This window comes from Mustela nigripes, chromosome 4 (genome assembly GCF_022355385.1).
Source record: "Mustela nigripes isolate SB6536 chromosome 4, MUSNIG.SB6536, whole genome shotgun sequence".
Lineage (NCBI taxonomy): Eukaryota > Metazoa > Chordata > Mammalia > Carnivora > Mustelidae > Mustela > Mustela nigripes.
In genome coordinates, this window is record NC_081560.1 from 48,166,410 (window position 1) to 48,193,934 (window position 27,525).

Below are 27,525 nucleotides of genomic sequence, written 5' to 3' on the forward strand. Positions count from 1 at the left end.
CTAGACACTCCTCACTGTTTTTTCTCCTATACTACCTTTCTGCAAAGGTTGCAAGTCTTGCTTTGGAGTGTGCGGGCCTCACAACCCTTTTATGGGGTCAGTGGAGATGGGAAGCCCTGCAGTTGTTGTCAAAGGGTTCAGAGACTCAAATATGAACACTAAGCACAGAAAGAAGAATGAATAGCTCACATACATATAGGCTATTTTTTTGGTATTTTCATTTCTCCTTAGTTTTTGCTTACAAAATGCAGAATTTTCAAAACATTAAAGAAATATATATGGGAATAGAGTTCCTAGAAATTCTACCCATCAAATAGAATAATGTTACCAACTTGTTTTCCTACTGTTTCTCAAATTTATGTAGAATTGTTGTGTTAAAGTGAAATGCGTATCAAAGTTATCACATTAGTGGTAGATTTCTGTTGTTTTTCAATGAACAGACACTAAAAATACAAGTACTAACTAACATTAGGAGATCCGCGTATTATTGAACTTAAAAATGGGTCCCTATACTTAGCCTAGGAATTTCTGCTTTTGCATAAAAATTACAGCAGCTGTGACGAATCAGTTTTATTCTTGTCTGCACGGAGGCAGCACGAGCAGTTACACCCTCCTAGGGGGCGGTTCCGGAGGGTCAGGCGCTCGTTGGTGCCAACAGTGAGTGGCAGCCACCGCCTCCCGCACACCCGCTGCGTTTTGATAAACAAGGAGACTCCCGCCTGCAGTCGCTAGACGAGGGAGGAGTTTGGGGGCGGGGCCAGGGCTCTTGATGTGGGTGGGGTTCCTAAAGGCTTCCTATTGGTTAGCGAAGTGCGGAGACCTGAGAATCCTGATTGGTCTGGTTCCCTATCCGTAAGCGGACTGACGACCCCTGTCTCGCCCGGCCGCGCCTCTTCGCGTCGCGCTCCTCCCCCCGTCGGTGGGCGCCCGCCCCGAGCTGCAGAGCGCGTGCGCGTGCGGCCCCACGCCGTGGTGGGTCCCGCCCGCTCCGCGGCGCACACTTGCAGTCAGTGGGTGAGCCGGGAGCCGCGGAGGTCACCGCGGGGAGGCGGGGCGGGGGCAGCATGGCAGCCTCCTTACGGCTCCGCGGAGCCGTCTCCGGCCTCCGGTATTGGAGCCGCCGGCAGCGCCCGGCAGCGTACAGCCTTGCAGCGGGTAAGGACCTCGCGCCTTCTCCCCCCGTCCCTCCTCCGGCTACCCGCTTCTCGCGCCCTGACGGCCGAAGAGGTGTTTTCACGGGAGGCGCTGCGGTTGGGTCGGGGCTGAAAACCCCCAGTTTTGGCTGGTCCCAAGGCCTGGCCTCTTCTGCGGTCACCTCTCGCACAGCTAGTCTTCCCCCTCACCCCCAGTAATCCCTCTCCACACCCCCGGGATCCAGATGAATGGCTTTCAGCGCCTTTTTGGGGACTTAGGAAGGGGTGGGAAGAGCTTGGGTTAAGGGAGGAATGTTTGGCTCTGGGGCGTGTTTCTTTGGAGTAAAGGCTGCGAAGACAGTTGGAGGGCCCAACCTCAGGGTGGACCTGGCCCCATCCCTGTGACTCTCAACGCCCCCAGCGATGCACCCTGGTGGGCGTGCCGTCGGGCAGTGGGGTTTGATTTTTGTTTAACCACCTTAATCGCGTAGGATGGTCTTACACGCAAGTGGTCGTCTATACAAACCAGGTGACAAGTCATTCCAGCAAAGTTTTAAGTCACCCCCTTGACTAGCACGAGTTGCCTCCTCTGCCCTGCTTTTTTGGTAACTGTGCTACCTGAAATTGGCACTTCTGTCAGATTATTAACCAAGACACTTTCGGCGTCCTTAAAATTGTGGCCTGCACATACTCTGTTTCTCCCCGCACACCATTATAACTTATGGAAGCCAACCATCGACTTAGGAAGAGGCACTTTCTTAGATGCACAGAGATCTAATCTTTGTCGTTTTCCCAATGGAGAACCTGAGGCCCCTTGGATGAATGAATTAAGGTATCCCATCAGGATCCAGAAAGTAGTTCTTGATTTTTTTTCTCATTCCTGCAGCTTCTACTACACCAGCATTCCTCTTTAATTGAAAAAAATTGGTTGATTTATGGAGACATTGCCATTGTCTTTTTGTAAAAGTTTGAGAGTGTAACAATGCACTATTGAGCAGTTTCATACTCAGGATTTTTTAAAAAGCCTTGGTACTAATATTTGTCTGATCACGTAGAAAAATACCAGGCTGGGAATTTAATGCTTGATAGCTTCCCTTCTCAGGCTCAGTAATACCTAAGCAGAACTGTGAATTTCCTGTCTGGCTTAGGCTCTATGTGATGCAAGAGAACAGCTGCTACACAATCACAGTAAGAAGATAACAAACTCACAGAATCTGCTAAACTTGAGTGTAACCAGTATTTGAGCTACATGTATGTATTGAGCTACAAAAAAATGCCTCCCACTTTGGAGATACTTAAATCTGTTAGTCACTTTTCCAGTACTAAATGTAACTCCAGTTTTCACATGAATGAGCTATTGTTTCAGTGTTGATTAGCCAGGGAAGATATATGTACTACTTAGTGGTTTTATAAGGTGTTCTAATGATATTTTAATGAACCTTGGATGTACCCAGTAGAGATATGAAAGTTTTTTGAATTCATGCTGGAAGAGCCTGAGGCCCCAAACTGTCATAGTTGCCTCTCAACTGGGAGAGCCTACCATAGTGCTGGTTAGACTACTTTGGCGTATAATCTTGTTCTTTGACCTTTTGACCCAAAGATGTATGGAGGTAGACTTATGATGAATTTTAAATATTTCATTTTGTGATGATTGCTTACAAACATTTCAACAATTGTTTTTACTTGGAATTGTTTAAACGTTTCTGTGAATTTTAGTTCACTAAATTTACTTTTTTTTCCCCCAAAGATTTTATTTATTTATTTATTTGACAGAGAGAGAGAGAGAGAGACATAGCGAGAGCGGGAACACAAGCAGGGGGAGTGGGGATGGGAGAAGCAGGTTTCCTGCAGAGCAGGGAGCCCTACATGGGGCTCTCATGACCTGAGCCGAAGGCAGATGCTTAACTGAGCCACCCAGGCACCCCACTAAATTTACTTTTGTGTTACCTTTTTTTGACATTGGAGTCTTAAAAAATAAATAAATTTACGCAGAAATCTAGAGTCTAGGGACAGAAAGAAACACGTTCAAATAGTAATGTTATGAAGTGTTCTGAATTCTGTGGGAGATTTGTCTCTATTGTATGTTTAGTGTGTTTATATCATATGGATGATACTATTACAAAGATCCATGCAATTTGCTTACTAAAAAAAAGAGAACTAAAGGTTGCTAGTTAATAGCATACTTTAATTTTAAAATATTAAAAACATCAAAAAGGAAAAATAAAAGAAATATTAAACTCTACATATATTACTATTTCATCACCATTTATTTAAAAGTTTTGTATTTTATCTTAAAAGGTAATTAGTTGTAGTTTAGACTTCTTTAAACTGACAGAAAAAAATCTATAATTATAGGCCCTTTGTATTCATTGTGTCTCATCAACATGTACATGGAAAAATAATTTGTATCACGGTCTTAAAATGACCCCCGACCAAAAGTGGAATGGGAAAATTAACCGGAATCATATACAGAAGTGGGAATAACTTTTTTTTGTTGTTATGGACCTTTTTGTGTATATGAAATCTACTTTCAAAGCAATGCATAGTATAAATAAGATACACAGAAGTTTATTCCTTAACATTAGCCTCTAGGGTTGCACATAAAGCTCTGAAAAGCTGCATATGGTCCTTGGACCAAAAGTTGACCTTAGACTTGTGAGATTACATACTTGTTACATTATTTCTAAAATAACTCAAACAGTAAAGGCCTTTGTAGAGTAAGTCACCACCCTTAGTTTGGTTAACGCTTAGTATTAAAGCAAATAGAATACTTACGGCATAATATTATGTAATAAAATAGGATAAAAGTTGTGTATACAATATAATCTCAATATAATGAGAAAATGCACTTAAAAGACTGGCAGGGCTATGCAAAATGCTAATAGTGATTATTTTTGTGTAGTGAGATTAACTTTTCCCCCATGATGATACTTTTTCATATTTTCCAGTTTTCTACAGTTTTTTTGTATTTTGATATTTAGAGTAGGCTGGTTTTTGGTAGCATTGCATGTTACGAAGCTGTAGATAACTTTGCCCCTGTATTAGAGAAAAAGGACATAACCGATAAATTTTACATCTATAGATTTAGAGCCTAATTTTGCCAAATTTTCTAGCTAGTTTGTTTACCAGTCAACCAGGGTCATTTTTGTATTGTGTTGACTGATTTCTTGCCAGCTTGATTTTAGCTATCATCTGATTCTATTTCTACACATTAATGTGAGTGATGTACTTAAAGGAAAATGTGTTAAGTCTGAAAGTATAAGAATTTAGGGTAAGAATTCTTTAATGCTTATTTGAATTTCTGCCTCTTTAGGAGCATATTCTTCATTGTCCAAGCACTCCTGATGCTTCACCTTAAGTAAGAGCTCTATTTCCTAGAGAGCATCCTCTAAAATACGCTGTGTCCCTTTTCTAACACTCTGGCTCTTCTTACCTGCTGGACAAAATGGCCATTTGGCATAGGACTTGTACCCCCATACTGCTTCTTGACTACTGATAGTAAAAGTAGCAAATACTTAATGACCTATCATGTGCCAGGCACTGCTCAGCACTTTACGTGTATTATTTCAAGGAGTCCTTAAATGTCTTTTAATAACCTGAAGTAGTGACTCTTGTTGATAAAACTTAATGTCTCGGGAAGTTAGGTAACTTCTTAGTTCAGGGGCATATGTCTAAGAAGTGACCTTGCCTGGGTTGGAACCTAGGTCTTGTATATGGCTGTCCTTCAGAGTTGTTCTTAAATATTATCACCATCAGTAAAAGCTCCTCTCTTTTGACATTAAATCATGTAATTATACTACCCTTTCTCTATCTTTGCCACAAGCAAGAATGAAATGAAGAGAACAACTGAGCCCATCATTAAAAAACTTTATCTTCACTGATTTTCATATTGGCTTATCCAAAGCTGAGCCTCAACTATAACAACTAACATCAGTGCTCTCCTACACCTCTTCCAAGATCTCACTGCTAGGAATTGCTATACTACCCATATTTCAAAAGCTGAACTAGCCTTCTGGTTAATATTACACCACCTCCTGCCCCCTTGTTGTTAACCAGTGTGCTGTATATCATTGTCATCTCACTTGGTCCTTTGACCCCTCCCTCCTTTCCCCCTCCAAATACATAGACATACTTTTCTGCACCCTCATTGCATCAAGTCCCTCTCTAGGTTTATCTGTAACCATCTCAGACCTCAGACTTAATTATAATCAGAAATTTCAGTGATGCCTTTGATAGCTTTCTAGTATTATCTTTTTTCCAACTCCTGCTCTTTTTCTGGATGACTTGTATTGCCTGTGGTCTGTGTTCCTCCTGGCTGTTCATTTAAGTAGTGTTACCACTGATAGTCAAGGAAACTTGCTGATTAGATATAATCCTTTTGTTAATCTCTGTAACATTTCTTGTTACATATTCAGATTACCCACAGCATTGCCAAATCATTGATTTTGGGCTGCCAGTGTGTGGAAGCTGTCAGTTGTAGAGAGCCAGAATTACCATTATTGGGTTAGGTTATTTGGAGCTTGCCTCTGGCTCTGAGAAGAAGGGATGTTGGAAAGTCAACCTGCAACGTTTAATGGCCGTGAATCCACTTTGCTGGATCTGTTTTATCACTGTCTTTACTCTGATTGCTTCAGAACTGACTTTATCCCCATATGTCCACTTGATGAAAGTTCTCTCTAGAAAGTCATGTAACATTAGTAAACACTGTGTACCAGTGCTTGTATTTTATCTTATTATAAAAGTAGTTAACAAAAATTGGATGCATAGAGTAAAAACCCAAAAGGTTACAAAAAATAGTCTTTTCTCTATCTCTGGCCTCTCTAGATGTAACAACTATTTCTTATGTATTCTTACAGAAATTCAATAAAAGTTAATGCATATATATTCTTTTCTCCTTATATATTATATGTAATTATATCTAATGCTCTTCAGCTTGCTTTTTTTCACTTAATAACCTATCCTGGAGATTTTTTTCACTATACTTCTAGATAACACATTCTTTTGAACATTTGCATAATATTTCATTGTATTGCTTTCCTGTGGATTATCAAGTGCCCTGTTAATGTGTATTTAGTTTACAATTTTTCTGTTGTTACAAACAGTACTATAATAAAATATATTTTTGTGTTTAGAGTTTATGTGTACTAGGAGTCAGAAAACTATGGCCTATAGCTGGTCCCCTGTTTTTGTAAATAAAATAGTATTAGACTGCAAGCTTGGTCATTTGTTTATAGCTTGTCTGTGGTTGCTTTAAAACTAGAGTGGATGAGGTGAATAGCTGTGACAGGGCCTCATGGCCCAAAAAGCTGAAAATGTTTTCTACCTGACCCCTTAAAAAAAGTGTGAGACCTCCCTGTATCATAAATTCCTAGACATGGAATTACTGGGTCAAAGAGTAGGTACATTTTAATTTTAATTTTCATAATAAAATTCAAATGTAGATAAATTTTTTTCAAATTGCTATCCAAAAGGCTGACCTAATATGTAATTCTGCAGTGTGCAGGAGTACATATTTTCATTAGTCCTTCCTTGCCTGTAGTTTTATCAAAGAGACAAATTTCTTCATCTGATAACTGAAAAATGATATTACATTGCTTTGTTTTATATTACTCCAATTATGACAGAATTGAATATAATTTTAAAGTTTTTTTTGTCATTTAAATATTTTCTGTACACTATTTTGTGATTTTTGTCTAATTAAAAAATGAGTTATTCGTATTTTTCTTCTAGATTTTAAAGAGCTATTTGCATGTAAACCAAAAAAGTGCTGTTTCTCTTGTGTGTTGCAGGTGTTTTTCCTGGTTATTTGTATTTTGTCATGTTTGTGGTATTTTTTCCATATAGATATGTTGAGTTTTTTTCTCCTTTATTATGAAAAATTTCAAGCAAAATTATTGAAAGAATAATACAATGATATTTGTGTAATCTTTGCTTAGTGTTAACAGTTGTTAACATTTTGACCTATTTGCTTTATTTCTTTCCAATATATTCATATCCCATATCTATATATTCGTATCCCACTTGTATCATTTGAAAGTACAACGCAGACATCGTAACACTTCAGCCCTAAATAATGCAGAGTGAATCTCCCAAGAATAAGGATGGTCGCTAAAATAACCAAATTATTATTACCTAAGACAATTAGCAATTCCATAACATCATTTAATATCTAGTTCATGCTTAAAGTTCCATAATTTTCTTAAGAATATCTTTTATATGGGCGCCTGGGTGGCTCAGTGGGTTAAAGCCTCTGCCTTCAGCTCAGGTCATGATCCCAGGATCCTGGGATCGAGCCCCATGTCGGGCTCTCTGCTCCGCAGGGAGCTTGCTTCCTCCACTTTCTCTCTCTGCCTGCCTCTCTGCCTACTTGTGATTTCTCTCTCTCTGTCAAATAAATAAAATCTTAAAAAAAAAAATCTTTTATAGGGGCACCTGGGTGGCTCAGTGGGTTAAAGCCTCTGCCTTCGGTTCAGGTCATGATCCCGGGGTCCTGGGATTGAGTCCTGCATCAGGCTCGCTGCTTGGCAGGGAGCCTGTTTCCCTTCTCTGTCTCAGCCTGCCTCTCCGACTACTTGTGATCTTTTTCTGTCAAAGAGATAGATAAAATCTTGAAAAAAAAAATATAGTTTGTTCTTTTTTTCTTTCTTTTTTCCAAATCAGGATCCCTCCAAACTTTATGCATTGCATTTGATTGATACATCACTTTAATATCTTATTTGAGAGCTGTCTTCTCTTGTTCTTTTTTTCTTCTTAAAAATCTTATTTATTTGAGAGAGAGTGAGCGAGAGAGAGAGAGAGAGAGAGAGAGAAAGAGAACACAAGCCGGGGTGGAGGGGAGAGGCAGAGGGAAAAGTAGGCTCAGATCCCGACCTGAGCCAAAGGCAGAAGCTTAACTGACTGCCACCCAGGGCCCCTCTTGTTTGTTCTATAAACATGTTGATTTTTTTTTTTTTTTAAGATTTTTATTTATTCATTTGAAAGAGAGAGCACACAATTGGGGGGTGGGGTAGAGGGGCTAAGGGAGAAGCAGTCTCCCCACTGAGCAGGGAGCCCCATGTGGGACCTGATCCAAGGCCCCAGGACTACAACCCGAGTTGAAGGCAGATGCCTAACTGACGAGCCACCCGGGTACCCCAACATGTTGACTTTTTAAAGACAGATTTATTGTAATATAGTTGACTTATAATAAACTGCACATATTTATTTATTTGAGAGAGAAAGCACAAGCAGGGGGAGCAGCAGAGGGAGAGAGGGGGAGGGAGCAGCAAACTCCCTGATGAGCAGGGAGCCTGCTCCAGGGATTGATCCCAGGACCCTGAGATCATTACCTGAGCAGAAGGCAGATGCTTAACCAACTGAGCCACCCAGGCACCCCTAAAGTGTGCATATATAAAGCATACAGTTTGGGGTGCCCTAGTGGCTCATTTGGTTAAACATCTGCCTTTGGCTCAGGTCGTGATCGCAGGGTCCTGGGATTGAGCCCCACGTGGGGCTCCCTGCTCAACAGGGAGTCTGCCCCTTCCCTCCGTTCCTGCACTCTCTCTTTTTCTCAAATAAATAAATAAATCTTTTTTTTTTTTAAGTAAAGCATACAATTTAATGAGTTTTGACACATGTATGTACCTGTGAAACCATCACCAAAATCAAGATTGTGAACATATCCGACATGCCTCCAAATTTCCTCCTCTCCCTTCACATACACAAACATTTGTAATTATGTATTTTTACACTGGATATAGATTCCTTCCTTGATAGTTGTTGTTTCAGTACTTTAAAGATGATGCTCTACTGTGTTCTCTCTTGCCTTGTTTCTGACAAGAAATCTGCCTTATCTTTGCTCATCTGTGTATAAAGTCTTTTTCTCTGGCTGCTTTTGAGCATTTTGATTATGATGTGTCTTGGTATAGTTGTGTTTGTTTCCCATGTTGGGGTTCCTCGGGCTTCTCAGATGTGTATGGTGGAGGGTTTATAGTTTTTGTCAAATTTGGACATTTTTGGCGGTTATTTCTTCATATCTTTTTTCCATCTCTACTTTTATCTCATTTGATGACTCCAGTTACGTGTGTATTTGGCTAGTTGAAGCTGTCCCACAGCTCACTGCTTTTCTTTTTATTTATTAAATTCTCTCTCTGCATGTTGTTTTGGATAGTTTATATTGTTATGTCTTTAAGAGCACTAATCTTTTCTTCTGCAGTATCTGTTCTGCTTTTAACCCAGTGTGATTTTCATTTTACTCATGGCCGTTTTTGTATTACGAAATTCAGTTTTGGGTCTTTTTAAAAAATTAATTAGTTAATTAATTAATTTGACATACAGATAGAGAGAGTACAAGTAGGCAGAGCGGCAGGCAGAGGGAGGAGAATCTGGCTCTCTGCTGAGCAGGGAGCACGAGCTGGGGCTTGATTCCAGGATGCTGGGATCATGACCTGAGCTGAAGCCAGTCACTTAACTGACTGAGCCACCCAGGCACCCCCAATTTTGGGTCTTTTTTTTCTTTTTTTTTGTATCTTTCATATCTCTATCTTTGGAACAATTCAGACTACAGTTATTATCACTTTTAATATCCTTGTCCCCTAATTTTAACATCTGTGTTGGTTTAGAGTTGGTTTCTTCTTTTTGACTTCTAAATGTTGATATTCCCTTGGGCTTTGCTCTTCAGTGTCTTTTACTCTCATTTTACCACGTTTTCAGTTCTCACCTTAAAGCAGATTGTTACCAAATATGTGTGTTTTTTTCTCATCCTATCTCTGAGATGATCTTAATTGGTTATATTTCTAAGTTTGTGGGATGTCTTCCAGCTCTTTGATAATTCAGTTACTTTATTTAAGATGGTGATAGCTTTCTTTCTTGATTTCTCCACTTAGGTTATTACTAGCCCTGTTTTCTTGCTGTCATCTTTGGTCTTTCCTTTATTCTAACCCATAATCCAATCTATTTCTATGCTATTGCTATCCAGTCTATGGCTTTAAAATGTTATGAACTGAATGTTTGCTCCCCCCCCCCAATATGTTAAAATCCTAACCCCCACTGTGGTGGTATTAGGAGGTGAGGCCTTAGGGAAGTAATTTAGGTTATGAGGGTGGAGCCCTCATGAGTGGGATTAGTATCCTTATAAAAAGAGACAGGAGAGCTTGTCCTCTGGATCGCTGCTCTTGGCCTCGTTAAGATATAAGGAGATGGCCATATACAAGCCCAGAAGTGGGTTCTCACCAGACACTGGATCTGTTGCCACCTTGATCATGGATTTCCCAGCTTCCAGAAGTGTGAGATACCCGATCTCGTCTAATCTTGGAAGCTAAGCAGGGTCAGGCCTGGTTAGTACTTGGATGGGAGAAGTGTGAGATATAAATGTTTGTTGTTTAAGCCACTCAGACTGTGGCATATTTGTTGAAGCAGCTCAAATGAACAAAGAGAGACCTGCACTAATAATACTGTTACTTTTATATTAGTCTTTATATAGTTTCAGTGGTTTATTTTTATTATTAGTCTTGCCTGAGGAGACAGTTCTAGAAAAATGTTGTACATTTGATCTTTGACATCATCAGCCTTAGCAACATTTTTCTAGAACTGTCTCCTCAGGCACTGGAGTTAGTTATTAGTGTTAGAGTTCTCTTACAAAGTATGCTTCTCTTTCTGTTTAATATTGTAGCATTTAAATTAGGTGTCATTTCTCTGTCATTGAACCCCTTGTGGGCCAGAAAGTCAGCCACAGGACTCCTATTATACCCATGGTGTTAAACTTAGCACTGGTAGGGTGATGTTGCACAAGAATGACACCCATGTTTAATGGAAATGTTAGAGTCAAGCGTCAAGTTAAAAGGAATTAAATATGTTTCTAACCCAAGAAGACCTCTATTTCATTTTTTAAGATTTTACTTTACATAATCTCTACACCACTATGGGGCTCGAACTCACAACCCTGAGATCAAGAGTTGCATGCTTCCCCGACTGAGCCAGCCAGGCACCCAGAAGTCCTCTATTTCTTTTCTTTTCTTTCTTTTTTAAAATTTAAGTTCAGTTAATTAACATATAATGTAGTATTTGTTTCAGAGGTACAGATCTGTGATTCATCAGTGTTATATAATACCCAGAGCTGATTACAACACAGACCCTCCCAATGTCCATCACCCATTCCTCTCCCCTCCAGCAACCCTCAGTTTGTTTTGTTTGATTAAGAGTCTCTTAGGGTTTGTCTCTCTCAAGGCCTCTATTTCTTTCTTTTTTTTTTTTTTTTTTTTAAGATTTTATGTATTTTTTTGACAGAGAGAAATCACAAGTGGATGGAGAGGCAGGTGGAGAGAGAGAGGGAAGCAGGCTCCCTGCTAAGCAGAGAGCCCGATGCGGGACTCGATCCCAGGACCCTGAGATCATGACCTGAGCCGAAGGCAGCGGCTTAACCCACTGAGCCATCCAGGCGCCCCTCAAGGCCTCTATTTCTTAAGCTTTAGAGCTTCAAATAATTTGGTTTTAGGAAATCTGATTGCATTTAAATTAAATTCAGGGATGAGCAGGGATCCATCAGTTGAGAGGATCTGAAACTCAAAGGGGTGACTGACTGTAATTAGTTGGTGTACTACACAGTTGTATAACTAGAGTCCTTGAAAGACAAAGGAAAAGTAAAGCTTTTTAAAGGTTTTTTTTTTTTTAAAACAGAAAACATTTCAGGGCTCCTGGGTAGTTCAGTTTGTTAAGCACCTGCTTTCAGGTCAGGTCATGATCCCAGGGTGTGGAGTCCTGCTTCTAGCTCCAAGCTCAGCCTCTCCCTCGGCCTGCTGCTCTCCCTGCTTGTGCTCTCTCTTGATATCTCTGTCACGATTTGTCTCTCTTTATCAAATAAATAAAATCTAAAAAAAAAATTAAAGTAGAAAACCTTTATTTTATTTTATTTTTTATTTTATTTTATTTTTTATCTCAGTAACAATTGACTTAACTAATACTGACTGTTTACAATAAGAAATGTCACTGCCTTACTGAAAGTAATTTATTGAAATCAGTATGTTCTAGGTCAATGGCTTCTAAGACTCCAGTTGGATTCATTGGACTGGGCAACATGGGGAATCCAATGGCAAAAAACCTCATGAAACATGGCTATCCACTCATTATTTATGATGTGTTCCCTGATGCATGCAAGGAGTTTCAAGATGCAGGTGAACAGGTAAGGCCTTTTCTTTAGATTTTTTCTAGATTTTGATGTTTAAAAATAAATATGACAAATGAGTGTACACAATGGAATTATAAACCTACTTCATTGTTAATTATATACATGTTATATATTTATTTTTGTATTGTTGTTATTGTTAACTTTCATCCAGCATCCGTCTGTGCAACAAAGATTGAGGTGGTCTGTTCTTTGGCAGGTGACTGCGAGCATTTCTCAGGTTGGGTCAAAGGGCTTGTTTTGGCTCTATATTAGTTTTCTGAGATTGTAACTTTACTGATTGTGCTATGAAAGCAGGTAGTTTGGTAGAAATAGCTTCCCATGGTATTGAGAGGCATAATTTGTCTTAGGACAAGAATAGGTTTAGGGATAGGAAACTCAGTTTGAATCCCAGCTTAGATACTTACCTGCTTTCTTACTGGGGGCAAGTTATTTCAGCTGTCTTCCTCATCTATAATATGGGAATCATGACAACCTGTGTCATTAGATTATGAGGCTTAAATGAGAATATATGTAAATGTATTTCATAAATATTGTGTGGCAACACTTTGTGAATATATGTTATTGGCCATTAAACCAGGAGACAACCTAGCAACACTGTGTGCCATATGAAGTACAGAGCTGAGTGGATGAAGGATCTCAAGTGTTCTGTTTTTAGGCTGTCATGCTTGTTTGAAGAATTTCTGGACTAGAGTATATCCTACTCATTTTTAATTACAGATGTAGCACTTGTTTCAGAAACTCAGAATGCTTTGTTTCAAGACCTTGTCATGTAAAAATTTTATGATTCAGATATAGTATTTTCTATAGTACCTTAATTTCTTCAAATGTAAAATTCAAATAGCTATATAGGAAAGATGATAGCATCTACTGCTCAGTTCCTGTTTGAATTTGTTAACCTTTACCAATAACTCATATAACAGGAGATCATATATTAGTAACTGAATTTAGAGTTTTGTTTTTTTTGAGATACGAAGGAAGTTCTGTGCAAATTGTGGAGTGGTAAGGCTGAATGTAATCCCAGAATTGGGGGAGTACTAAAAATTTTCTGAGAAATATAGAAAAAAAATGAGACAAAAAATAAAATTAAACAGCCCACTTCTGGATGATAGACTTAAAGCAAATACTAAGAAACGTAATGCCTGTGTAAGAGCAGATTAGATTTCTAGAAATTTCTGCCTTAGGGTAGAATTCTACTCTAGGGTAGAATTTTTGAATACCTGCTGTATGTCTAACAGTCTACCTAATGCTGCGGAGAACAAAACAGGTTGAGTTGGATCTGGCAGCGTGTTAGGTGTGTCTTGGGTGGCAAGACTCAATACTAGTACAAGGAAGTTTCTATTAAAACTGCGTTTTGATGACAATGAAGAATTGAAGCATTTTTTGAGGATAAAAAAAACATTTTGTTAAGAATCACTTCATTTCTGGGACGCCTGGGTGGCTCAGTTGGTTAAGCAGCTGCCTTCAGCTCAGGTCATGATCCCAGCGTCCTGGGATCGAGTCCCACATCGGGCTCCTTGCTCCACAGGGAGCCTGCTTCTCCCTCTGACTCTTCCTTCCACTCTGTCTACCTGTGCTCGCTCTCACTCACTCTCTTCTGATAAATAAATAAATAAAATCTTTAAAAAAAAAAAAAAAGAATCACTTCATTTCTGATAGGGAACTATAACTGTTAAGAGTCATTTCGTTTCTCAGAGGAACTACAAAAATATGTATAATCTTTGCTCACCTCCAAACAGAAATGATGTAGTTTGAAATGAATGTGGTAGAGACAGGATCTCCCAGATTCCTAAATAAAAATGAGAAGATTCTAGGACACTGGTTCAGTTATTGGATATTCCTTTTCCTTGAGATCTATAAGTGGGTATGAGGAAAGAAAGAAGATGGATTGTGGGTAGCTGCTCCTCTCAGATTAGTGAAAAGTAAAGAGTTATTTTAGCTTCTTGTCTACAGTTCCCATCCCTGCCCCCAATACATGGTGGGAAAAGTTCTGAGGCAACAGCCTGGAAGAGAGAATCCTCCTTTCCCACATCTTCTCTTCCTCACATCTCTGGTTCCCCTATGACCTTGACTTTGTGAGATCCTCTGAGTATTGATTATGACAGCAGTGGAGGGTAGGAGAATATGAAACTTAGACGAATGAAAGGAGAAGGATAAAGGATAAGAAAACTTTGAGCCTGAGTATCATGCCATAATAAAATGAAAACATTTATTAAATAATTTATGCTGGCAGCCTAAAAAACGTTTTTGAATAGTGGTGATGTCATTTGAACAAGTGTGATTTCCTAAGATCAGTACTTCAAAAAGTAATAATGTGGATGAATAAGTTGCCTAAAAAACGTTTTTGAATAGTGGTGATGTCATTTGAACAAGTGTGATTTCCTAAGATCAGTACTTCAAAAAGTAATAATGTGGATGAATAAGTTCTGATATATTAAAATGTCAGCACTATTATTTCATAGCTATATTTAGTTTAAAAAATTTTTGGATAAAAGAGCAAATGAGTTTCATTCTTCTACTAAAAGACAAAGACCAGACATGGAATAGGATAGAAAAATGTAGGTGAAAACCTCGAAACTTATTGCCATTGTGCACAGTAGTGCAATGAAGCGTTCAAGGTTTCAGCAGTTCAAGAGTCTGTGTTGATACTTCATTTTAAGAACAAGTGTCCCCCCCGCAACTGCCCCTGCCTTCTCCCAACATTGCTATGTGAGGTGAAGCTGATAAAATGGCAGCCAGAGAAAATGAGGTCCCCCTGCCGCCAACGATTGCATAGACTGGATAGTTGATTTCTAATGCTGACTGTGCTTTCAGCGAGAAATTTGCAGGGAGAGAAGTTACCAAAATAGGTTCTAAAGAGCTTTGGACATTTCTTTGAAGAAGTGCATTTTTTTTTTTTGTAAAGCAAAAAGTGGGGATTTTTTGTTTCTTTTAACCGTTTAACTGAAGAGTTGGGGAGTGGTCTGGCCTATGGCACAGCCAAATTTTGGGCATAGACGTTATCAGGTTCCTTTCTGTCTGCCTCTTGTCTCTGCTTTGCTCCAAGGCTCCTCCCTCCTTCCAAGAGGCTACATGATACCCCCCTGCAGTTCCAGGTGAAGAAATGCTTTAGATATTCCAACCCTGGAGGTTTTCTTTAAGCCCAGTCTAGTAGTAGAACATATTGCATGGGTTATGAAAGAAATAAAAACTTTGACATGTTAAAAATGTTTGACATGATTGGTGGTATTTAATCAATTTATTATGCCTTTAGATATTAACCTCTTCTAGGGGTGCCTGGCTGACTCAGTCAGTAGAGCATGTGATTCTTGATGGGGTTGTGAGTTCAAGCCTCATGTTGAGCATAGAGTTTACTTTAAAAAATAGTGTGAATTTGGGGCACCTGGGTGCTTCAGTTGTTTGAGCATCCAACTCTTGATCTCAGCCCAGATCTTGATTTCAGAGTTGTGAGGTCAAGCCCTGTGTTAGGCTCTATGGAGGGCATGGAGCCTACTTAAAAAACAAACAAACAACCCCCCCCCCCCAAAACTTAACCTATTTTGATAGGGTATTTATACTTGGTTAAATATGATTTTGGTCCTTTCCGCAAAAAATGTGGGCATTCCTCTTTCAGTGTCCCTTTATTATATCCTTATTTCTGTTGGAAACTCAGGTTTAACCTACAAAGATGCATCATTTCAACTTTTATAATCTTTCCTAAGAATGTAACCTACATTACAAAGGTAATTATCAAGGCTTTGTTTATTAGAAATCATGAATTGATAAATTGTGAATGCAGTGGTATAAAAAACCCTGGAACCAGACTGCCTGGGCTTAAATCTCAGTTCTACCATTTGAAGGCTGTATAACTTTGGACAAATTATTTAACTCTTATTACTTAAATTTCCTCATTTTATAAGATGGTGATTTTAATAGTACCTTTTTAGTCGTGGAGAACCTGGCATGTAGAGAGTGCTATTACTGCTATTACTAGTCTACTGCTGTTGTTACGGTGGTGGTGGTTGTATCTCTGCCATCTCTCTCCCAAATCTTCATTCCTCAACACCACTCATAGAAACATACTAGTCTTGGCTGAGTCTCTGAGTCCAGAGTGCTTTGGAAGAGAACTAGAGACATATATATTTTTTTTAGATTTTATTTATTTATTTGAGAGAGTGAGCAGAGATAGCAAGAGAAAATAGGAACTGGGAGGAGAGGGAGCAGTAGGCTCCTCACTGAGCAGGGAACCTGATGTGGGACACGATCCCATCACCCTGAGATCATGAACTGAGCCGAAGGCAGATGCTTAACCAACTGAGCCATCTAGGTGCCCGATAGACATATTTTTAAATGAAAGAATGATGATAAAAATTAAAACCATACTAGGAGATAAAGTGATTTGAGAGCATCCCTGTTTAAGAATACGTTCTGCACTGTCCCTTCCATCCCACTTTCATTTTACAGAAGATACCAGTTTCTTTTTAAGTGTTAGGTCAAGGGCATATGACTTGTGCTTCATTTTCATTGTCTAGGAATTTCCTTGGAGATGCTGCTGATCTGTGCCACAGTCTTGGGACTTTTACACCACTCCTGTGTGAGTTTCCTGGTTGAACTAGGCTTAATTAGATTGTCTTTTCTTTTGTTTTCTCTTTGAAAACTTGGAAGCTATCTTGTTGTTCCTGGGTTGTAAGGCTGAGCATGTTTGGTTAAGTAATTGTCTTGGGATCTAAGCTGGCATCCACTCAGGTCTTGTTAAACGAGGACTTTAAAAGCCTCTTACTAAGTGTGCTCCATCATTGTTGACCAAATGCTTTAAGATGTAGGCACAAACTGTTTTTGTCAGTTTTTCTACTGTAGTGTAATTTTGAAGTAACAGTGTGCTTTTCTACTTGGAAAGATTAAAAAACACAGAATGGCAGGTTTAACCAAGGTCATGTTCATCTTATTTCTTAGCAAGTTTCTCTTACCCACTTGGCTTACTTGGAAGCAATGCTGAGCTTAATTTATGTGACTGTTTTATTTGGAAGAGACAATGAGATTTTTCTTTGTGGAAAGCAACTAGTTAACAGTTGTCGTCTTCTGATGGATATGTAAAAGGGAGGTGCAGTTCCCTCAGATTCCTCTGGGCCTTGATGCTCGAAGCCTCCCTCCTTCCCCTGATCCAGCAAAGCAGATTTTGTCTTTAATTTGTCCAGTCTTCTACTCCTTATATTGCATACCTGCCATTGATGGGTACTAGCATACAGCTGAATCTAAATCCGGAGAAATTGGCTACAAAAATTCTCAAAGACTGAAGAGATCATGGTACACAAAGGAACCAATCTCCTATAGTTAAAATTGAGATAATGGAAAAATAGAGTCATCTTAATTCATAATAATTTAGGATTTGAAGCAGATGGAATTAGCGAGAGATCTTTCTGGATGGTCATGACAGAGCAGAGCAGTGACCAAGTCAGCCAGGTCAGTGACTGTCTGCAGACAGAAGGTGCAGAAGAATCTTACTAATACTGTACCTTTGTACTGATCATATCTCATGAGCTCTTTTTCACAGAGGCTTTACCTTCCTAGAACTTAAGTGGAAAATTTCTTTACCTAAGTTTCCTTTCTACTTTGGAGATCGAAGCCCTTAAAGATAACCCAAGTCACTATTCTTACTTTATAGATTTAGGAACTGAAGCCAGAGAGGTTAAGTGATTTTCACAAAATCACACATGGGCTTGGTGGCTGAGCTGCAACTCAACCTGGGTCTTTGGCTTCCCAAATTAGTGTTCCTTTCACTGATCCATGCTGTCTTTGCTTATCCATTCAATTAGTAAATGTAATTGAAGAGACTCTAATTAGTTTGGCTCCTAAAGGCTTTTGTGGTTAGTGTCAGACTGGCAACAAGATTTGTTTTTTTCCCCCCAGCTTTTGAGTCATGGCCAAATTTTGTCAGTCAATTATTTCAGAGTCTTGAAGTCATCACACGGAAGTCAAGATGATTTGAATAGCTGGACACGCCTGTCTGTGTGTCTGTCTAATAAACTTGCCTTCTGTAGTGCAACTTAGAGACTTACTATAATGTACCAAATGTATATAGTCATTAGATATGGAGCAGTTGTGGCCAATATAGTGGTGACATTCCAGCTATCACGATCATTGTGTGTTTTTTCCGGACCTGTGAGCTTTGGCACTATATAATATATAATTGAGGTATTAGCAGTACTCTGGCAGTCCAGGCATCCCAAGAAGCAGATGCTAGGGATGCAGGGGGCTGATTGGGCACCCCATGCACTTGGCAGTTACATGAATTGGCACTGCCAGTTCATGGGTATGAGAAGCTTGGAGGTGTGAAGTATATATACTTAGATCTGTGAACTAATTGTTGGTGCCCCTAAGGGCACCTCTCAAGGAGTTATTTAGGTGGAATTGAATTTCCTTCCATGGAAGAGACTCACTGAATTCCTAAGAGGAAGTCTGAAATTGACTCTTAGACCTCAGGGCTTACCACAGTCTCTGAAAGATCGAGAGAGAGATGGAGCTGGGATAGAAGGAAGGGCCACTGAAATAGGTATGCCATTGTTTTACTTCATTGAAGGGGGCACAAAGAGATGAGGCTCTGTGTAACCCATATTCTTGATACAGTCCTGGAATAGAGAAATACTGCTCCTATAACTTTTCCTATTCTTATACTCATCTTACTCAGCTCTGTTTTTCTTGAGTCAACCTGAGGTGTTTGCCAGCAAACAGTTGCCTCTTTGAATCTCAGCATTTATTTGGGTGTCAGAAAGGTTTTTACTTAACTGAAGTATGTCATTGTAATTCTACAGAAAAAACAAGGTTGTTTTTTTTTCTTTTTTTCGGAATTTTTAGGGCAAATCCCAGTGATGTATCAAAATGTACTGTTGATGTGCTACAGTGTAGCCTCTAAAAATGCCATATTGCCTTTAGAATGAAACATTGAAAGAGAGGGTATCCCTTTTTTTGTTTTAGGGTCTGAGATATTTTATGTTAGCATTTAATGTTAATATACAAAGTGTTAGGATACTTGATTGCCTGACATGTTAAAGTATGACTTATGAAATTAGTTTATGTTAAAACTGTGTTTGTCTCAAATTTGATTTCTAAGCTAATAGTCTTTGAGGGAAAATTGAATTGTGATTACCTCTAGCTCATAATACTTAGATTACACACTGTTTGCCTTTCCATTCTTCCACTTTCATCAACTGTACGTCAAAGACAAAAAGAAAACGTTAGGTATCATTCTGCCACACAAGAAGCAGAGGCATTCCCATTTCTAGGTTGCTTATATGATAGTTCACATTTCCTAGCAAAAAATATGTCCATTTCTGATACATGTGTACATCATTCTACAGCAAAATCTTCAGTTATCCTCCTGACAGTCATTCTGTCTTTTTTTTTTTTTTTTTTTTTAAAAGATTTTATTTATTTATTTGACAGAGAGAGATCACAAGCAGGCAGAGAGGCAGGCAGAGAGGAGGAAGCAGGCTCCCTGCTGAGCAGAGAGCCCGATGTGGGACTCGATCCCAGGACTCTGAGATCATGACCTGAGCTGAAGGCAGCGGCTTAACCCACTGAGCCACCCAGGCGCCCATTCTGTCTTTTTTTTTAAATTAAAAAATTAAAAAAATTAAAAAATTAAATTAAAAAATAAAAATTAAAAAAATTTTTTAAGTTAAAAAATTAAAAAAAATTTTTTAAGAGAGTTAAAGCTTTCATGACAGTTGGGGTGATGGGTTCTCTTATTTATTTATTTATTTATTTGACAGAGAGAAATCACAAGTAGATGGAGAGGCAGGCAGAGAGAGGGAAGCAGGCTCCCCGCTGAGCAGAGAGCCCGATGCAGGACTCGATCCCAGGACCCTGGGATCATGACCTGAGCCGAAGGCAGCGGCTTAACCCACTGAGCCACCCAGGCGCCCCGGGTTCTCTTTTTTAAAGGCACGTTTGAATCAAGAAGTGAGCTCCCAGCCTCTTCCGACCTCTTTGGTCGCCAACATGCTGGCCAGGCATATCAAGGGGCATGTGTGAGAGAGAGCAGGGTTTTGGGGAATGCCAGTGAAGGCATGTACATTTCTGCATGCATGCACACATACATAGGATGGACAGTAACTTTCCTTGTCAGTGTGTTTGTGGTTATCATAAGGTGGAAATGAGGGTGGAAATGAGCACACCTTGATGCCTATTTGTGTGTTTTTCTTGTATCTCCAGTTTCCACAAGAGTCCTGGTAGCTCACATGCTCAGCCTTTTTTTTTTTTTTTTTTTTAAGATTTTATTTATTTATTTGACAGAGAGAAATCACAAGTAGGCAGAGAGGCAGGCAGAGAGAGATAGAGAGGAGGAAGCAGGCTCCCCGCCGAGCAGAGAGCCCGATGCGGGACTCGATCCCAGGACCCTGAGATCATGACCTGAGCTGAAGGCAGCGGCTCAACCACTGAGCCACCCAGGCGCCCACATGCTCAGCCTTTAATGGTGGTTCTTACAGCTTATTCAGGAGGTGCTCATATCCTTGTCCTTGACCTTTTCCTTTCCTTAGAGGCTTAATTTTTTGCCTTTTTTCCTCTTGAAAATGGAGACTGGGGAATGGTGGTAATTGGGGCTTGAGAATTTACTAGGGGATTTTGCTGTCTATGGAATCATTGGTGAATCCTGGAGTTCAGCTTCCATCTCTTTTGCACTAGATTGTTTTTCTTAGTCAAAGCTTATACCAAAAAGTATGCGGTTTAAGAATCCCAAGTTGGAGGAATCCATGAGAAGTACATCTGTTCCCAGGACTGTTGGGTTTTGCCCTTTCCCCCTCAACTCACTTCACACTTTTTAAAATAAACAGTAGATTCGATTCCATAGAAACCGCATCTATATGTGTATAAGGAATGGACTCTCTATTTTAGGCAGTAAATGTTTTTGTTTTTCATTTGGAAACAAGAATAAGTTTTATTCAGTCACTGTTGTCAGCATGCGTAAAAAGTGGATCCTGCTTGTGCTCTATAAACTGCTTCCATTTTAATTTAAGTAATGTGCCTTTGTAATTTTTTTTTTTTTTTTTAAAGGTAGTGTCTTCCCCAGCAGATGTAGCTGAAAAAGCTGACAGAATTATTACAATGTTGCCCACCAGTATCAATGCAATAGAAGCTTATTCTGGAGCAAATGGAATTCTGAAGTATGTATTTCTGAACCGTGGAAGTTTTCTTGTTATGATAGTCCATGAATTTCATGTTTGTTAATACTTTAGGAAATTATAGTTATGTTTGTTAAACCTTTCTGTACAGTTTTCTTACTTCTTAAAAGTGAATGATATGGTTTCTCTCTCATTGTAAAGGGTTTATTTTTTCACTGAAAGCAAGCATGTGACTTTTGGGAATAATTTCTTTTTTGTTTCTGTTTCTTTACTTAACTTTTGCATTAAACTTACACTTTCATGGCTAACATGTTTAAGAGACTTTTAAAGCTTGCATTTTAAACTATACAAATGTTACAAGCATAATTTTCTTATGGTTTATAGAAATGCAGGAAAAGGTTTCTATGAAAAATAAAACCAGACATTGGAAAGAACACCATTATTTAACATTTTATTATATTATAAAAAGTTATTGTATGTCCTCTGGGTTAGTACATCTGTAGTAAGAACTTTGAGAAGTTGGAATTAAAGGTCAGCAGTAGCTCTTTAAATAAAATGTAATTTAGGTCAGAGTTTTCTAGCCAGTACTTAGCTTCCCTGGCTTTGAGAACCTTTTTGGTTAATTTCTGTCTATTGCCAAAGCCTTGTGGTTGTTTTAGAATGACAGTGGTTGAATTTACGATTTAATTTTCTGGTTTTACTCGTTCCTTTTTCTAACTTGTTGAATTTCAGCAAAGAACTAGAACAAACTGGTTGGCCCTGTGGACATATGTAGGGCTAAAAGAAAGGGTTTAATTTCATGAAGCTGTAATACATGAAATACGAGGTTTTTTGGGAATTGAATTGCTTTAGAAAACTAACAGACTTGGAAGCAAAAGACGCTGGGATATTAGGCAGAAAACCGATAAGATAAATGTTTAGATTTCAGGGAAGGTTGAAAGGCCCTCATTTTGGGTGGAGCCCTTAAGCCCATGGTGTGTGTGGTCCTGAGGTAACCTAGCTGTCTCATTATGGAGTCTGTCCCAATATGGCCCTGTGTTGCCTGTCACGTCTAAGTTACTAACAATTTGTTTGGAGACAAAATCCTGTGTTTATTAATATTCTTTACTAAGGAATATGGTAGCCAACTAGCAGAACAGTTTTGTCCAGGAGTGCTTTCAAAGAATGCGGCTTCAAGTTGAACTGTAATTTGCTTTTCATGGTGGTTATTTTCTTCTGGGTCAGAATCATTTCCCCATTTGTAGTACATATGTAATTTTTGAGCCAGTTTCCCGTTTGCTTAAAGATTTAAAAACTTAAGAATATTACTGTCACACAACACTGGGAAATGTAATACTTGATTTTCAGGTTACACAAAGTGAAACTTCCACATACTGAGGTGATCTATACAGAGCATGCTATTTCTTTTCTGTGGAATATACCCAATCATTGCATTTGGACCAGATCAATTCATATGTTTATTAAAATTGTTGTTTAAAGCATTTTGTATACTATTTTTTATATAGAAAGATTTTTCTTTGTTTTTTAGCAGTGATTTTCTGTTTCCTCCTTCAATATTTATATTTATTCATTTCTAATTTTCCAGTTGTAATTATGATTAAGTGTTACCTGGGTTAGTTAATCTGTAGTAAGGACTTTGGGAAGTTTGAATTAAAGATAAGCCATACCCCTTTAAATAAATGATAACTTAGGTCCATTTCCTAGCCAGTGAAGATAGGCATAGATTATAAGGGAACCATGTGATTATATAAAATCTGCACTTACAGTATAAGTGAAAATATCTTATTATAAGAATGCCATCTACTGGGGCACCTGGGTGGCTCAGTGGGTTAAGCCTCTGCCTTCAGCTTAGGTCATGATCTCAGGGTCCTGGGATCAAGCTCCACATCGGGCTCTCTGCTCGGTGGGGAGCCTGCTTCCCCCTCTCTCTGCCTGCCTTTCTGCCTACTTGTGATATCTCTCTCTCTGTCAAATAAATAAATAAAATATTAAAAAAGAATGCCCTCTACTATTGATGTAAAATATGATAGAAGAAAAGACTGTTTCCCCACTTTGCCAAAGTATGTATATACATTTACTGTAAAGAACAGAAAAACTTTATCTGTGAGATTTGCAGGCCCATTCCTTTATTTTCCTTTCTGCTTCTTTGATGTTTTATTTTATCTTTAAAAAACTATAGTTATTAAAGAGTATGCCACCCTGAAGCAAATGGCTAAATTTCAATGGTTTATGTTTATTCTGCCTAGTGGAAATGACATGGATGTGTGAAATTTGCAATATGGCTTGTTAAAGACAAATAAAGTACTTTTTACAGAGCCTCAGCTACTTTACAAACAAAAATTTAAATCCTACAATAGACCTTTTAAAGTTATTAGGGGTTTTAAATTGCCTACCTATATTATTATGGTATTGTGTTATTCACCTGAAACCAGAATTTATACCATGGAGTTCATTAGATTATTTAGGTTTGTTTGAAAGAGTTTGGGTTTACTTTGAACTTTAATTGATCTGAAAATGGATGTGAGATTTTGAACCAGTTCTAATAATGTTTTTAATACTAAAGCAAAGACCTCCTTGATATCTGGCAGCTTTTAGCAGATTCTAATTCTTTAGGTAGTTGCATGAAATGTTTATTCAGAATTGCACACTATATTTTTAAAACTATAAAATTACAGCTTTAAAAGACTATTATTTTTATTTATTTTCTTAGAAAAGTGAAGAAAGGCTCACTATTGATAGACTCCAGTACTATTGACCCTGCAGTTTCAAAAGAATTGGCCAAAGAAGTTGAGAAAATGGGAGCAGTTTTCATGGATGCTCCTGTTTCTGGTGGTAAGTGGCAGCTAAAATCTATGCATACCTGTTTTTGTTTGTCTGAAATAGCAATTACAGTTTTGTGGTACCCAAGATATACCCAGTTATTTTTAGACCTGTTACAGGAGTCTCAATTTCCTCATTGAAAACAAAAATAAAACAAAACTCACTTTTGTTATTTAGTATTCTCAAAATACATTAACTTGCTCTAAGTCCAGGCAAAAGGATGTCACAACTTGGAAGAATTGTGAATTTTTGGTCCAGATTGCTGTGGGTAGAGCTAGAGCTATTTGTAGAAAATTTAACTTTTTCAGAACAGATTCGAGAAATAATTAATTAGCTTGAATCATTTTTTTTTTTAAGATTTATTTATTTATTTGAGAGAGAGAGAGAGAGAGCGCGCACACAAACGGGGAGCAGCAGAGGGGGAGGGAGAAGCAGGCACCCTGCTAAGCAGGATGCCTGATGGGCTCCATCCTAGGACCCTGGGATAATGACCTGAGCTGAAGGCAGATGCTCAACTAACTGAGCCACCCAGTTGTCCCTACTTGAATCATCTTTTAACTGTTAAGGAAGTTGAGGAAGTGGTTAAAAAAGAAAAAATCATTTCACAGGGGGGACTTTAGGCCCAGATGATTTTTAACAAGTGAAATGTTACCAGAGTTTTAAGAAGCAGATCATTTCACTTTTATATGAACTTTTCCAGACAATAGAAAAAAAGAGACTTCCCAACTCATTCTATGAGAGCTGAGTAACTCTAATAGTTCAACCAGAAAGAGAGAGAAATGAGAAAAATTTTAGGTCTGTATCAGTCATGAATACAGAAACAAAAAGTTTTAAAAAGTGCCTTAGCAAACTAAATCCAACCATGTATAAAAGAGATCGAACCTACAATCAGGTTTATCTCATATGTACTCAGATGGCTTAATATTAGAAAATCTATAAATCTACTTTGCTGAATTAACATATTTAAAAATCTTATGATCATCTCAATCAGAGGACAAGGATTTTCACTAATAAAATTTTAAAAGCACATTATATCATATTATATCAAATCTTAATGGTAGGTATCTGGGTATTTTGGAATGGTAGAAGCATGGGTATTATGATTTTCCATAATTTGCAAGTTTTCCAAAATTATTATGTAATCAAATATGGTACACTCATGCACACACACAAACATATACACATACATATGTAATTTGTAGCTGAAGACCAGTTTCTAGTTGGGGACTTTCTAGAAAGGTATTGAAGAAACCAATCATTTGCTCAAGACCAAGACTACATTTGTTTCACATTCCACTGCATTAGGAAATACTGTTTTCTATAAAGTTCTAATTTATTCTAAGAGGAAAATAAAGATTGCTAAATGGAAGATTGTCCTTTAAATTAAAAAAATCATCTCAGTATAATGCTAAAAATAGCCAACAGCTAGTATGGTACATTGTTACAGTAATGACCTTGAATGGCTCACATGACCAAGCCTACTCTGTATGTCCGTGTGCTGCATTGACTTTGAGTTGAGCCATCTGACTTGCTTTGGCAGTAGTATGTTAGCGAATGTTACATAGGATAGACTTGAAAAGCACTTTGTTCATTGAGTCTTGCCCTGTCTTGCCTGTGGGGACTCTTGAAGCCTGGATTAGCTGCCTGGGACATGTGCTAACCATTAAGCATGTGAGTGAGGCCATCTTGACCAGCTAGAGTCAAGTTCCCAGATAACTGCAGCTGCATTTAGTGACCTCAGGCCCGACCAGCAAATGAACTGCCCAGCTAAGACAGTTTCAATTACTTACCCATAGAATTGTGAGCAAATAAACTCACTAAGTTTGAGAGTGTAATGGAGCAATAAATAACTGATGGAGCCAATATAGTTGATATTGCCATAATTACACACAAGTGTTTGTTACTTAATATATCAATTAGTGTGCTACCTGTGCTTGTTTAGTCTAAGCGTTATAAACCCTTTCTGAGGGAGAATGACAGTACTGTAGTTAGCATTAAAGGGCAACTTGAATGCCAAAGCTAAGTTGCCAAAATGAAATTTATTATTAAGCCAGTAGAGAAAAGAGTTTTGTTTGCTGTAAACAGGACCCAGACTTACATCTCTCTATTCCTGATTACAAAGGAGAATGTTTGCCTAAATGTTACCTAAGTAGCTGCCCTGGTGAGCTAATACGAGGTACCCATGTTTGGTAAGATCTGGAAATGTAAGTTGGTAAAAATTCAGTAAGTCTCATTGTGGTGTTCTCATGGACTGCTGGGGGTTAAATAGTATATCTAGCTTTTATGTATCTTTTGTGCTTTTAGAATTGAGTTTTATTATTAGAAGGGACTTGAGCAATAATTTAATTTTACTTTGTTATTTTATAGATGGGAAATTGAGGTCTGAAGGTTAGGGGTTCTCCACAGTTTGATGACCAATCTAGAATTAGAATCTTACTCTCCCAACTCAGGCTAAGGATTTTCCCACACTCCACCAGACCTTCTTCCCTTTAGTCCCACCCACCCTGTGGTAGCCTTTCTGTTTTTGAAGGTGGTAGCCTGCTGTTAATCCCATTTCTAACAATGTTAGATAGTGGATGGTCCTCTGTCTTCTGTCTTAGTTAACTGGCACTGCCATGTAGTGAAACCTTTGGTGGGGAAGTGAAGGGAGAATTGCCTTCTTTTCTGACTCTTAGAGGTTAGCTTCTGACCTGGGAGGGGCCTAACATTTCTGTTCCAGAGTCATTTGAGAAGAAATGGTTAAGAGGACATTATTCTTAGATCAGGAGACATCTGGAGAGATGAGATTAGGTTTTAATGTATTGACCCCATCCTGGAATGTTTATTAACTGGCTATCAGGAGTCTTTTGTTCTGCAGTTGTCTTGGGATAGGATGGATAGAGGATAGAGGTTTTTGGGTCTTTCCTGTTTTGGATCCACGGGCTGGTGCTGTTTAATCAAATAAATGTCCAGAAAAAGAGAAAGTAAAGTAGTATTTTGACATATTCCTAACATGTTTGAATTTGACTAGGATAGGATCTGTTCTGAGGTATAAGGACTTAGAGTTGAACAGGATTATACCTGAAGGCAGTGAAGCTTTTTTTCATGGCCCTCTTCTGTGTCCACATAGTATAGTGTCTATGCCACTGCAAGGACAACTGTGTTATGCTTATGTTTGTGCCTGTTTCTTCCACTACTAAACTCCAAAAAAGGCAGATACCATGTCTTTCTCAACTTTATATTTCCAGTTTATATTTCCTGGTGAGCATGTAATAAAGTATGGTTGATTTAATCAAGAATCTTCCGTTTTTAAAGTGCAGGGTAATTGTTAAATATT

The 27,525-nt window shown here is 38.5% G+C and overlaps 1 protein-coding gene across 1 annotated transcript in view; it reads left to right on the forward strand.

Moving 5' to 3' along the window:
• The first annotated feature begins 955 nt into the window (after window positions 1-955).
• Window positions 956-27,525, forward strand: part of HIBADH (3-hydroxyisobutyrate dehydrogenase) — a 106,813-nt gene continuing 80,243 nt past the window's right edge. Inside the window, exons 1-4 of the mRNA XM_059396670.1 lie at window positions 956-1,155; window positions 12,128-12,288; window positions 21,322-21,431; window positions 24,100-24,221. Coding sequence (XP_059252653.1) covers window positions 1,065-1,155; window positions 12,128-12,288; window positions 21,322-21,431; window positions 24,100-24,221 — 484 coding nt within the window. The 5' untranslated portion in view covers window positions 956-1,064. The remainder of the gene's footprint in view (window positions 1,156-12,127; window positions 12,289-21,321; window positions 21,432-24,099; window positions 24,222-27,525) is intronic.